Raw genomic sequence first — 15207 nt, forward strand, 5'->3', positions numbered from 1 at the left:
TACAGGAGGAGCGTAACCCGGAGGTAAACCATACAGTGGGAAAGGAACTGATTGGCTCGCAGCGTTGAACATTGGGGGATAAGGGTGAGCATTCCCCTCAACATGCGCAGATGAAGACTCTCCAGTAGTCTTCATGGATTCAAGCGCCGCCAAGATCTGGCCGATCTGGTCCTTCAATTGGCCAACATCCGCTTTGAGAGACTCTTGTGACTCCTCCCAGCTTGCCATGGCTTTTGAATTTGCCCGGGTCCGGTAGGGATGTCGTGGAAATTTGGTCGTCGTTTTTTCTCACGCGTACTGCTTTATTATTTTAATTAATTAGATGGAAATGAAACATGCTGAACAAAAGAAAATATGATGCATGCTAGTAATAGGGGGAAATCACAAGATTGTAATGACATCATTGATGGAAATTAACACAAGCAGATGCTAAACAACATCCCACACCTTTCATTTAAAAGGAAACAAGTTCATTACATTTCTTAAAGGAAACAAACCATAAAGATCCCTAAATACATCAATTCCTATCCCGAGTGATGAGGGATTTCATCTCATCTATCAGCCGTTTACAGTGATTAATAAAAAGCTCTATTTCTACTGGTGGGCTATAAAAGTGGGTACTCGCTTCAGCTTCCGACACCATTCTGGGAATGTCTTCAATTGCCCCATTTGCCAAAGCAGCCAACTGAGAGAAGCTTTCCTTCCAATGCTTTACGGCCGTTTCTTGCTCTGCGATGTGCTCTTTCATTCGCTTTATCAAGGCCTGATGCCTTTCTTCAAATTCCATCGACCTCCATCGCTCCTCCTGCTCCTCGATGTAATCCTCCATCTGCTTTAACATGGCTCGATATTCCCCTTCAGCCTCTGCCAGCTTCCAGCGCTCCTGATTCAACTCCGCTTCAAATGATGTAGCCATTTCCTTCATTTGATGCCCCGATTCTTGTACTTGGACTTGCGCTTCCCTTAGTCTTTTTAGGGCTTCCCTTTTATCCCTCTTGGCTTCTTCATAGAGTTGTTTCCACTGTCTGCCCTCTTCTAAAGCCACATTCTTCTCATTCACCCTCATGGATAACTCCTTACTTGCGGCCGCGAGATCCTGTTTTACTCGGAATGTATAATCTCTCTCTGCTTTCTGGCTTTTGACGATGTTTTCATAAGCCGTGACTTTTCTTCGTTATCATTCCTCATATCCACAAAATCATTGCGAGCTTTCTGTAATTCATTTTCCAACCTAGCATTCCTCACCCTCAATTTCTCCACCTCAGCCTTCAGCTGTTTCACCTCTTCACTTTCTGGGGCTTGGGATGTTCCTTCACTCGCCGATTGATCATTGATGGGCTTGAAAGGCAACTTGACTTCTCTTACCCTCTCCAGAATCCAAGTATGATAACTAACCCTGCTATCCATCACTCCACTCCTCAGGTCCTTCTCTGCTCGCACCACATTTTCCCAGGCACTTCTGACTCTCCTCAACATTTCAGTACAATGTCCGTCCTCATAGTAGATGAAGAAGGCTGTGAGATAATCTGGTGAAGGCGCTCCCTTCATAGGATATCCGAACTGTCTCTGGACCAAAATAGGGTTGTAGTTAATACAATACCTAGCACCTATGAGAGGTATGTTAGGGAAGTTGCCACAATGTTGGATAGATGGTTTAGTCTCAAGCCAAGGAAGGCGCCATTTTACGTTTCCCTCTCTCAAACCGGCAAAGAAAAGAGCCCACCCATTACCTCCTTGATGCGACGGATTCTCAGGTGAACTTCTAACCTCGACTACCCCCTTAAATACTCGTGCCGTCATCCACGCATATAACGCCGGCAAACAACAAAGAATCCTCTTCCCTTTTCTCTCCTGGCAAAAACTCATAGTCCCATACACATCTGCGAGGACTGCTGTTACGGGGTTTTCTGATCTTGTCTTTTTTGCCACGAAGACATCAATAGCAGTGTAATCTACAAAGTCTTCCAATTTGGGAAATAGGACAATGCCAAACACAGTGAGGGCTAGTACATCCATGAAGGTCTCCCATTCTTCCCTATCGCCCAGGTCGTGCAAATATTGTTCAAGGTAACCTTGTGTCAGCCCCCGAATTTGATGTCTCGTTATCAACCGGTTCTCCAATTCATTGGGCTGTAATTTCATTATAACAGCAAGGGTAGAAACAGAGGCATGATGCTCCAAGTGCTGATATGGCTTGGTACCCTCTAATGGCAAGCCCAGAATATGCTCAAATTCTTCTACAGTTGGTGCCAGCTGGAAGTCCTGGAAGGTAAAACATCTCAGGGGAGAATCATAATACTGAGCTAGAGCTGTAATAGCGGGCAACTGTACTTTCACCTCCATTAAACTCAACAAATTCCCATATTTCCTCCCGAAGGCTTCTCTCTGTATGGTCTTGAGTCTTCGGCCTAAATTTATCAACCCGGTCAAATTTCCAACATGTGTCCTTAGGCTAGACTTCTTCCTTAAAATGGCGGAGTTGGTATGCAGTGTAGCATCAGATCTGGTGTCAACATCCATCTCGTGTGAAGTCAAGTGTATACCTGTGATTTCCCCTAAAACCAACATGTTACTAAATGATGCATGAATATGATGCATGATAATAAAACAACACGATGAATCAAATGCGTGCATGGCATGAAAATGCAATAACATAATTTTCGAAAGAGAACGAACAGCGTGAGGATTACAAGAATACACGTTTCTCCCTTTGTGCCCTAATAAAGGTTCAATGGCTTGGATTCGATGTCAAGTATATGCAATCTCACAAGGATGGTCTCCTGAACCTAGAGGTCAATGGTCACTAGAGCTATGGCCCCCTTCATAGCATCTCCACAACAGTCGAGTAATCAACTAGATGAGGAGACACAAGTGAAGAGAACAAACTCTAGCTGGAGTTCTCACGATAGCCAGACAGGAAGTACATCCCAGAATGACACCGCTACACAACTCCTCTAATTCTAAGTTGCGCTCAGACCCGGGTATAGGGCCCCACTCATGATATGCACAAAGTGTGTGTGTGAAGGGAGAATGCAATGCATACCCAAACCCTCACCTGCAAAACAACCAGAAAAATTCCCAGGCAGATATAAACATGTTTTCTACCCTAGGGTTCCATATGCAACAATTCACATGCGGTTATTCCAACTATCAAACACAAATTAAAAAAAAAAAAAACAGGGGAAGAAAACACAAAGAAAAAATCATGTCAAATTCGCGCATCTAATTAAATGGCTTGACTCTCGAGGGTCCCCAGTGGAGTCGCCATCTGTCGCAACCGGAATCGCGACGGGACGACGATCCAAAAGAAATCATTTCTTAAAAAGAGATTTGGAGTCGCCACCATAGTTTATTTTGGAAAACTACGGAAAAACCATAAAACGATAAAGCACGGTCCACGAAAACCAAAGATTGGGTTCGGGAGTCGGTTACGCGTGGGGAAGGTGTTAGCACCCCACAACGCCTGCCCTAAGGCAGTACCTTTAACTAAATGCACGAATATGATGTGATTTTCAAAATGTTTAACTATCCCCTAAAATAAAATTCTAAAATAAACAAAACATATTTTTTAGTTTTTTGGGCCCGACAAGGATTGACCTTGCTCCTACGTATTCTCATTCAAAATGAGAAATCAGGGTTACGTAGTTCTTTTTTGAAAAAGTTTGAGAGATTTGTTTGAGAAAATGATTGAAAGATTTGTTTGAGAAAATGATTACGGATAAATTTGGATTTTTGGGAAAGTGAACCTGACAAGGGCTAGCCTTGCTCCTACGTATCTCCACTTTCGATGGAGAATCAAGGATCACGTAGTTCTGGGTAGCAAGACTATTTGTTGTTTAAAATTGTTGATGTTTTCGGGTTTTTTTGAAGATTTTATACCTTTTTTTGTATTTTGTTTAAGAAAGAGAAAAGGTTGTTAGCACAAGGACGATGCGTGCGATCACACATGTGCATAAACCTTTAAAACATATTTTTTGGTTAATTTTACTTAAGGAAAAGAAAAGGTTTTTAGCACAAGGACGATGCGTGCGATCACACATGTGCCTAAACCTTTAAAACATATTTTTGGTAATTTTAATCAAGAAAGCGAAAAGGTTTTCAGCACAAGGACGATGCGTGCGATCACACATGTGCCTAAACCCTTAAAACATTTTTTTGTAATTTCAATTAAGAAAGAGAAAAGGTTTTCAGCACAAGGACGATGCGTGCGATCACACATGTGCCTAAACCCTTAAAACGTATTTTTTGTAATTTTAATTAAGAAAGAGAAAAGGTTTTCAGCACAAGGACGATGCGTGCGATCACACATGTGCCTAAACCCTTAAAACATTTTTTTGTAATTTCAATTAAGAAAGAGAAAAGGTTTTCAGCACAAGGACGATGCGTGCGATCACACATGTGCCTAAACCCTTAAAACGTATTTTTTGTAATTTTAATTAAGAAAGAGAAAAGGTTTTCAGCACAAGGACGATGCGTGCGATCACACATGTGCCTAAACCTTTAAAACGTATTTTGATAAATTACTTTATTTAAATTGTAAATATTGCATTATTAAATATATATTTTAGGATAAGTAAATATGTAGAATGAGTAGATAGAAGAAAATAAAATAATAAATAAAATAAAAATAAAAGAAATAAATAAAACAAATGAAATAAGATAGACAAAATAAATGAAATAGAATAAAATGAAATAAGAAAAACAAACGAATAAAAATAACGAGCGTTGGGTGGATCATAAACGGACGTTGAGAATGAGGAGAAATAACGAGCGTTGGGGGAATTATGAACGGATGTTGGGAATGAAGTTAAATAACGAGCGTTGGGGGAAATATAAACGGACGTTGGGAACGAAGTGAAATAACGAGCGTTCGTTTCGGGGATTAACGAACGTTCGTTGAGAATGAGGAGGAGGAACGAGCATTGGGGACGAGCGTTCGGTTTGGATTTGAATGATGAGCGCTCGTTGGGACGAGCGTTCGTTGGGGACGAACGTTCGTTGGGAAAGGGTTGAATGACGAGCGCTCGTTAAGGACGAGCGTTCGGTTTGGAGTTGAATGACGAGCGCTCGCTGGGACGAGCGTTCGTTGTTGGCGTTGAATGACGAGCGCTCGTTGGGGACGAGCGTTCGGTTTGGAGTTGAACGTTCGTTGGGAAAGGGTTGAATGACGAGCGCTCGCTGGGACGAGCGTTCGTTGTTGGCGTTGAATGACGAGCGCTCGCTGGGACGAGCGTTCGTTGGGGAAGGGCTGAATGACGAGCGCTCGAGCGTTCGGTTTGGAGTTGAATGACGAGCGCTCGCTGGGACGAGCGTTCGTTGTTGGCGTTGAATGACGAGCGCTCGTTGGGGACGAGCGTTCGGTTTGGAGTTGAACGTTCGTTGGGAAAGGGTTGAATGACGAGCGCTCGCTGGGACGAGCGTTCGTTGTTGGCGTTGAATGACGAGCGCTCGCTGGGACGAGCGTTCGTTGGGGACGAACGTTCGTTGGGAAAGGGCTGAATGACGAGCGCTCGAGCGTTCGGTCAGGAGTTGAATGATGAGCGCTCGTTGGATCGAGCGTTCGTTGTTGTCGTTGAATGACGAGCGTTCGCTGAGCGTTCGTTGTTGTCGTTGAATGACGAGCGTTGGCGAGCGTTCGTTGTTGGCGAGCGTTCGGTTGGGAGTTGGTCACCAAATGGTCCGTCCAAGAAGTGGACGGACAGACGTTCGTTGAGGAGGTAGGGGACGAACGTTCTAAAAAGGCTTAACGTGCGTTATTTATGGGCTTGGCCCACCCGGGTGATTTCTAACCTAGAATCTCCTAGGGGTTTGGCACCTTCCCTTCCATTCCTCACCCACTCAGATTCAAACACTCTCCCGTAAGCTCACTCCCACGACTCACACACTCTCCAGAGACCCAAGGTCTCTTACTCTCTTCGCGGGCTCGCCGCCGCCTACACCAGCGCCGGCCACCATCGCCTCAACCAGCACACGCCTTGGCCTCGCCGGCGACAACTCGCGCCACCAGCCCAACTGACGACCGCGGCGCCACTGCTTTCACTCCCTCGCTTCTCCCACACTAGCCTAGGGTTGAGGCTTTCCCACCTTGGGCACTTCCTGCCGCCGCCTCTGCCAGAGCCGGCCACCGTCGCCTCTAACTGGAGCGCGCTTCCTCACCGGCGCTACCAGCATCGCTTTCCTCCCTCTCCGTTCGCGGATTCTCTCGACTGCTAATCGTCCCGGCAACACCACTCTTCCCTCTCTTGTTTTCCATCGTTATCTCCTTAATTCGTATAACAGACTATGTGCGTGTGTGCTGTTTGGTGAGGAAGAAGATGAAGGCGTGGAGCTGGTGAGAAGAAAACGGTTTAAAGGCTCGACTTTATGCGGGTGTTTGCAGATGAAGATGAGTTATCAGTGAAGGCAACCATGGAAGCTTACCGAGACCGTGCTTGGGGGTTGAGATTTTAATCTGATATTGTAATGTGCTTATGCTTTTGGTTTTTTTTTTGTTTTCTGTATATGCCTATTCAAATCCTTTGCTTTGCTGGTGATTTGGCAATGAGCGGCTTTGCTGATAATTGCTTTTGGTTGTGGTTTGGTTAGAATGCTTGAGAGGATATGAAAGGGGATGACAATGCAAAGGTTCAGTGGTGGATTAGCGTTTTACAGGTGAAAGAAATTGGGGATGGTGTTGAAATCACTGGAGAAGGCCGAGGGGTTTGGCTGGATATTGATTTGGTCTCTTTTGTTTGCTTATTTTTTTAGTACAAGGAGGATCAGGAACAAGGTAATCAGGAGATTGAAACTGAAGATATTAGTGGCAAAGTCATACATGGGAAGTCACATGGTGAATATGGGAGGGTGATTGTGCGTGGAAGGATGACGACGGACGGGAACATTCATACATCCAAACACACTTAAACAGAGCAACATCACAGTATAATGCAGTATGACTACGCAAGTGAATAAGGCGTGCTTACCTCTAGGAGCTCCACTGGCCGCCGTTAACTATGTGAATCCGGTGCGTCCTCCTCCTCTTCCAAGCTGGCTTCCGCGTCTTTTTGCAGGTGCCAAACGTGGTGAATGCCCTCTCGAAGCCCTCACCAATGGTGCCCAAGATGAAGGTCTGAGAGACAGTGTCCAAATCCCCTTTTTTCTTTTCTTCCTCCAAACTCTCCTCTCTTTTCTGTCCAAAACCAGAATAATCCTCCCCTCTGCTCTCTCTCGCTATGTGTTTATTGATCCTTTCTCTGTGCCCCGTATCAAAATCCCCTTGTACCGATCCCGTACATCCCAAAACGTCTCTGCCATTCCAAAACGTCTCTGCCATCACCCGCGTACACTGTAAAACGGTTTCTGCTCCCCTTCCTTCCAACACGCGCACCCCGTACCCTGTCTCCTAACCCCAAACATTCCTTTCTCTTCTTTTTTTTTTCTTTTTACTAAAAAACAAAAATGCCTTTTTCTTCTTGTTGTTTTTTTTTTAGTTATATTAATTATATTAAAATAAAATAAAATATAAGAGGTAAAACAAAACAAAAAGGAAATAATAAATAAAAGGGAGAACAAAATAAAATAAGATGATTTATATAAATAAAGATAGAATAAATACAAAATAATAATAGATAACAAAAAATAAATAAATAGTAAAAAGGGATAAAAACGAAAATAAAAATAAAAATAAAAATGAAATTGATAAAGAAATAAAACTAAATAAATAATAAACATAGGAGAACACATTAATAGTAAAGTCAAAAATCAATCCGGACGAAATTCGGTATTGACAGTTTCTAAATTATTTTTTTCCTTTTCTGTGTCACAATTTGAATGGTTTCATTCTTTTTCTTTTTCTCGTAAAGTGTTTAATTTGCTAATAGTAAAATAGATTTGAATGGTAGAATCCTGAAGTTCTTTGTACCAATTTTGTTTTCTTCTTTTTCAAGTGTCTAAGAGATATGCTTAATTTTTCTATCCCATAAAATAGATTCAAATATAACAATTAATTAATGGTTGAAGGAATTTCTGGGCTAGTCTCATTTTCATCTTTTGAAAATGTCTAGCATGCTTACTTTTTTCTAACACTTTAAATGGATTTATATACACCAATTAATCGTTTAAGGTCTTTTTTGGACTAGTTCAATGTTTTCTCTTTTCGTTTGCATTATTGGTGAACCAACAAAAAGAAAGTAAGAACAGTCAACAACTTGTTTTTCCACAAAACAAGTTTTATTTTTCCTTTGCATTATTGGTGAACTAATTTTCTAACTCCGTGGGCTGATCGTAAGAGTTTATTGAAATAATTTTAATTTTCCTCATTATGTGATTATTCGTGTGGTTAATTCAATCATCTTCCTCGTTGCGGAGAAAACCAAATTAAAAGAAAAAATTAGGCATATCATAGACTTTTGGAAAGACGCAACCGGTTCTTACAATTATGAATATAAATGAATCATAGTTTGTTTCTCGCAATATACTACTCTTGTTTACTCTTCCCTCAGTTCAAATTATTTTATATCAGAAAAACTACAATGACTGCTTATTTTCTCAAAACAGTTTACGTTCTTCTTCTTCTTTCTTTGCTTGCCTCAGGAATTATTGCCACATTGAAAAACTCAAGCGAAAGTGGTGAAGCAAAGTGCATAGAGAGGGAGAGAGAAGCACTCCTCAGCTTCAAAGAAGGTCTCATAGATAACTTTGGCATGTTCTCCACTTGGACCAATAATACAGATTGCTGTAAATGGAAACGCATTCAATGCAATAGTCATACTGGTCATGTGCAACTACTAGATCTCCATGGAAACTACCCATATACACCATATTTGAGAGGTGCAATCAATGTCACTTCATTGATTCACTTGCCATACATTCAACATCTTGATCTCAGCCGTAATTATTTTGCACTGAGTTACATCCCAGAGTTAATGGGCTCCATCACCAACTTAAGATATCTCGATCTCTTCCATTCTTTTTTTGCGGGGAGGATTCCTTCAACCCTTGGAAATCTCTTACAGCTACGCTATCTAGATCTTGGGGAAAATGATCTTTGGGGAAAAATTCCCATTGAGATAGGGAATATCAAACACTTACAGTATCTCAATCTTGGTCTATTCTATCTTTCCGGAAAAATCCCATCTCAAATTGGAAATCTCACAAAGCTACAACATCTCACTCTAGGAAGAAATACTCCTCCATATGGATTGAAAAGGCGAAATAATATTTCAAAATCCCTTTATGGAGCAATCCCTTTTCCCATAGGGAGTCTTCCATTATTGCATACCCTCCGACTAGTTGGTAATTTTGAGATAAAAGCTGAGGATGCACAGTGGCTGTCTACTCTCCATTCCTTAACCATTCTTGAGCTGAGTTCATTGCACAGTCTTAAATCTTCTCACAAGTGGCTACAAACTATCGGTAAAATCATTCCAAACTTAACAGAGTTGAGACTAGTTGATTGTAATCTTTTGCATAGTGATATTCAATCTTTGTTCCATTCTCACTCTTCAAATAATTCCACCTCTCTTACCATAATAGATCTCTCTTCTAATATGTTGTCATCATCAATACTTCAATTCTTGTTTAACTTTAGCCTTCATCTTCAAGAGCTTTATCTTTCTCACAATAATATAACATTGTCATCTTCTCTGTGTCCAAATTTTCCATCTCTTGAGATCCTCGATCTGTCTTACAATAATCTTGCATCATCAATGTTTCGAGCTAATTTCAATATCAGCTCCAAATTACGAGAGCTTTACCTTGAAAATTGCAGTGTTATGGATGGAAATTTCCTTCTTTCATCTACTTCTACAATGAATTCTTTCTCCTCACTTATCTTCCTTGATCTTTCCAATAACTTGCTAAAATCATCTGCAATGTTTTACTGGCTGTTTAACTTCACCACCAATCTGCATTTCATTGACCTTAATGGTAACTTGTTAGAAGGTCCAATTCCAGATGAATTTGGGAAAGTGATGAGCTCTATTGAATATCTTTTTCTCTATGATAACAAACTCCAGGGCAAGATGCCGTCTTTCTTTGGGAGCATGTGCAGATTACAAGTATTGGACCTCTCAAATAACAAGTTAAATGGCGAATTTCCGAGCTTCACTCAAAATTCTTCATGGTGCAGCAGACACATATTTCGGGAATTGAACTTATCTTATAACCAAATTACTGGTAGGATACCCGAGAGCATCAGACTGCTATCTGAGTTGGAAATCTTATCATTGCAGGGGAATTCTTTAGGGGGTGATGTAACTGAATCTCATCTTTCCAATTTTTCCAAATTATTCTTCTTAGACTTGTCGTATAACTCATTAACTGTAAAATTTGGCTCTAGTTGGGTTCCTCCTTTTCAATTAACGTACTTGTTTCTTGCATCTTGCAAGGTAGGACCGAGTTTTCCACGTTGGATCAAGACTCAAAATTCCTTAATCGAACTAGATATATCTGATAATGGGCTGAATGATCTCGTACCAGACTCCTTTTGGACCAAGTTGCGAATTCTGTACACTTTAAATATGTCTCACAATAATCTCATTGGTTCAATTCCTAATATGAAATTGAAGCTTCCTTTCAGACCATACATAAATTTAAATTCAAATAGATTTGAGGGAAAAGTTCCATTTTTTTTGCTACAAGCTTCCGAGTTGTTACTATCTGCAAATAAATTTTCAGATTTATTTTCAGTCTTATGTGGAAACGTCACAGCTACAAACTTGGCCACTTTAGATTTATCAGATAATCAATTAAAGGGACAACTCCCAGATTGTTGGAAATATGTACACCGATTGTTGTTTCTTGATTTAAGTAACAATCAATTGTCAGGGAAGATTCCTATCTCCATGGGAACCCTAGTGAAATTGGAAGCTTTGATTTTACGAAACAATAGTTTAATGGGTGAATTGCCTTCGTCTTTGAAGAATTGCAACAATTTAATTATGCTTGATGTGAGTGAGAATATGCTATCCGGTCGAATACCATCATGGGTTGGAGAAAGCATGCAACAATTGATAATCTTGATCATGCGAGGGAATCACTTCTCTGGAAATCTTCCGTTTCATCTATGTTACTTGAAGCGTATTCAATTGTTGGATCTTTCCAGGAATAAGTTTTCAGAAGGCATTCCAACGTGCTTGAACAAGTTTAAAGCATTGTCTAAAGAAAACATCGACAGAACTGAGATTGAGAGTCGTATTCATTGGTACAATACTACTTATTATGAAAATTATAGTATTTACACTGATGGTTCTTATGCGCTTCAAGTAATATGGATGTGGAAAGGTGCGGATCGCAGCTTCATACGTCCCGAATTGATTCTTCAGAGCATTGATCTCTCATGTAACAATTTAACAGGTGAAATACCAAAAGAGATTACATACATGCACGGTTTAGTTTCTTTGAATTTATCAAGAAACCATTTGAGTGGAGAAATTCCTTCGGAGATTGGGAATTTAAGGTCACTAGACTCCCTTGACCTATCAAGAAATCATTTGTCTGGAAAAATTCCTCCCACTCTTTCCAATATTGATCGTCTTGCCATGTTAGACTTATCAAACAACCATCTCAGTGGAAGAATTCCATGGGGAAGACAGTTGCAAACCTTTGATGTCTCTAGTTTTGAAGGAAATGTTGATCTTTGTGGGAAACCGCTTGAAGAAAGTTGTCCTGGAGACGAGACAGTGACAAAGTCTAAAGGAGCAGAAGTGGATGATGATTCAGTTTTGTATGGAGCATTATACATGAGCTTGGGGGTAGGATTCTTCACAGGCTTTTGGGGCTTATTAGGTTCATTACTTCTTTGGCAACCTTGGAGAATTGCTTATCTGAGGTTCTCGAACAGACTTATAGATTATCTACTTTTAATGGTTGCATTGAACATAGTAAAGTGCCAAAGGTGGCCCAAAGACTAGCAGGTACATAGTTATAATATCGTCTCTGAATTTCGTTATATTTACTTCTCTGCTTCAGTTTCGAAAATCAATAACTAGTTTTACTATTGAAAGGGAGAATGTAATTTTAGGAATTTAAGTATTTAATAATTCTTTATCCTAGCTTACAGTAATTCTTTAAGTACTATTCATTATATGTGTCTCTCTTAGCTACAGATTGATTTTCATCAATTTTATTGAACATTGATTATATCCTATTCTCCTATTCATGACTTGGTAGTGAGTTCCTTCTACAAGAATTTTATTTTTTCTGTTGGTGTAAAGAAATTATATATAGTATGCTCTGTTTTGAAAATTTGGGTTTTTAATTGAATTCTGCTATTCATTACGACTGTTCCCATATGAATTTTAGCTCAAAATTTGCAGTTTAGAGTTTCGAGACCTCGTTCTGAGATGAAAGCACGATGGATTATTGGGAGTGTAACATTTGAAGCGTTGGTAGTGACAAGTTGTATTTCAAAGTAATGATTTGAAGAAAGAATGTTTGATGAAGCTTAATTACATATTTCTCCTATCGGAGGGCTTTTAATGTGCTGAGCAGCTTCATAACTCGCTCACTCGAATTTGCTTATCTTTCATCTCTCTGCACACATCGCTTAGCGCTAGCTTTCTCTGCTCAGCGTCTACAGCATAAGTTTTGGAGCAGCTTTCTAAATTTCTGCAATGATAAAAGTTGTTTTTTATAAAGATGTTTATTGATCAAAATCATATGTATCCAGTTTTTCGTTTGACTTGTTTCATTTTTTTTTCCTTTAGTCTTATGATTAACTAATACAAGATCTTATGATTTTTTCTGAAATAGTTTTATTGTTCCTAATTATGTCATTAATTGTGGTTAATTTTCAAACGATGGATTGGAAAATTAGGAGACAAATAGTCAATACAAGCTAATCCAAGCACCCGGCGTATGATAGATTTTTTCAAATATGCAAATATCACAAGAATATGTTTTTGAATTTATTCAAAAATTGTCTCAATAATAAATAAATTATAAAGAAATTCTTACATGTTTATTCTATTACTAAAATGGTGACCGATATATCTATAAAAACTTTGATTAAACATTATTAGAGTAGATTGCACATTCTTATAAACGTAGTGGACTAAAGATAAATTATGATTATAAAATTTACAAATATTTTATTTGTCAAGATATGCTTTACTATAATTAATATTTCTTCTCAGAATTTGTAGTTATTTTTATAGCTTTTAAAATATGTGACTAGGTACATGGATTATAATCAAATATATTTGACACCACGCTTCGAAATTAAAAATAAAATAAAATAAATTAAGTCGAATTTTCACATCAAAACCTACCCTCTTTCACTCACGTTCTACTGATAGCTAGAAGTTCCTCTTCTTCTCTTCAAAAGAATCCAGCCTCTATCGCTCTCTCAGTTCACGTAAGGTTTTGTGTTTATTTAAAAAAAAAAAACTAACCCCTTCCTTATTTGTTGCCCTCACCTTTATTCCCCTATTTCAAACCTCTCTCCTAAAATCTCTCTTCATCCTCTCCAACCACAAAACTATCCTCCAATTATAATGAAGCTAATTTTTAAAAGAAACTGCACCTGAAAATGAAGCCGAAACAAAATGGTAAGCACGTTTCCTTTCCATTCCCTCTTATATGCTCCTTCACAACATTCACAAAGTTTCCTTTTTCTTTTTAATTCACTTAATAGACACGAGTGACCAAAGCAACATATTAAAATAAACATCAAATATAGAAACACAATCCTAAAGCCTTAACCACGATGTTACTCACATTTCATCGATAAATACATGCAAACATATAAATATAAATTAACCATGCATACGCGTATGCAGTTTAAAGAAAAACTGATAGGGAAAGAAGAACAAACACAAGGGTTTTATCCTGGTTCAGTCTCAATGCCTACATCTAGTGACCCTTCCAATCAACCTTAGATTGAAGGATATTTCACTATAATGATTTGCGAATTACACAAAAGGTTTTACAGTCAACACACTCTCACAATGTAAACACCTTTTGCACTCACAATCAAATATAGAAAAGAAAACAACTGCACACACAGAACCACACGTTCTTGCTATAGAAACCCTTTGAGAAACCCCTCTCAAAGTCCAAGAGCTTTTCATTCATCTTCCTATCGCGCACGACTAGGGACACAACACAATCAACAAGTGCAATTTGTTTTCATCATAAAAAATAAACACATCAGGGAGTGGGTTCAATACTCATATTGCTCTCCCTATCAACAAATACAAACAAAATTACTCATGTTACATATCACCCATAAATAACAAATATTTTTTTTGGATCTTACATAAGGTCACCCGAGGCTACAGCAACCCAAGTGGCCTCCTCTGGCCTCCTTCCTCCAAGAGTTGGCTCAACCTCTCTTAGAGAACCACTAAACACCATCTTCACGAACCATAACATCCCCAAAACTGAGACACTTAGTCTCTTCCCCCACCATCTTCACCTCATCAACCACCATGGTTTTTCTGCTAGTTTTAGCCCAACGTAGTTTGGTGATTGCCATCAAAAGATGTAACCCTTTAGAACTCTTTTATATTGGCACTGTTTTATTTACGAAAGTATACTTTTACTCTGTATTTGTGAATTAGTTTATGCTTCTTGTTCGATGAACTGATCACTCATCTTATTTCACTAGCATGGAATTGAGTGGGAATTGGTTTCAAGTTGCAGTCAAACTAATTCTCCTCCTTCTTTTAGATGCTAGTAATAGATATAAGGTTCTAGTTGGTTGTAGAGTCCTAATCTTAATGAAAGTGATCCATTCAAATAGTCACTGAAGAATCATACTAAAGTTTGATTATCTTAGGCTCTGGGTATCAGGAATAGACCTAGAGTTACATTCCAAAACAACTCCCAGGACATGATTAATTGCATCTTTATAACTAATAACTGAACCTTTACAAGATAAGAACAAAGTGGTGAAATATAGTTTCAACACATCTTTATTACCTTGAAGTTAGTCCTTTTCAACTCCAAATTGTTTTACAACGTCTTTTATCGCTAAAATAGCTTTGTTTTTGTACATCAATTATGTTTCCACACTTTTTATGCACTTTCTTACAATTTGATTCAAGGTCAAGCTAGTTTAGAACATTGTGTTTTTTGTCAAATCCTTGTGGATGTTGTACTACAAACTACTCAATATACTTGCTCAAAATAATTATTGTTTTGGAGCATTAACAACAGTTTATGTATTATGTGTGGGAAGAATGAGGGAACTAGTAGTCCCTTGGTTTTTGAATGTAAGATAGT

The 15207-nt window shown here is 39.1% G+C and overlaps 1 protein-coding gene across 1 annotated transcript; it reads left to right on the forward strand.

The window, feature by feature from the left end:
* The first annotated feature begins 8481 nt into the window (after positions 1–8481).
* LOC148195176 (receptor-like protein EIX2) lies at positions 8482–12759 on the forward strand. Its single transcript, XM_088094079.1, has 2 exons — positions 8482–11894; positions 12297–12759. Exon 1 carries the CDS (start codon positions 8511–8513, stop codon positions 11889–11891), a length of 3381 nt encoding a protein of 1126 aa, XP_087950205.1. The 5' UTR covers positions 8482–8510; the 3' UTR covers positions 11892–11894; positions 12297–12759.
* The last annotated feature ends 2448 nt before the right edge of the window (positions 12760–15207 follow it).

This window comes from Vigna umbellata, chromosome 7 (assembly GCF_029865625.1).
Source record: "Vigna umbellata cultivar VRB3 chromosome 7, Vumbellata_1.0, whole genome shotgun sequence".
Classification (NCBI taxonomy): Eukaryota; Viridiplantae; Streptophyta; class Magnoliopsida; order Fabales; family Fabaceae; genus Vigna; species Vigna umbellata.

What these genes read in the sequence shown, in the direction of transcription:
- LOC148195176 (XM_088094079.1), top strand. Translation starts at nt 8,511, where the DNA reads ATGACTGCTTATTTTCTCAAAACAGTTTACGTTCTTCTTCTTCTTTCT.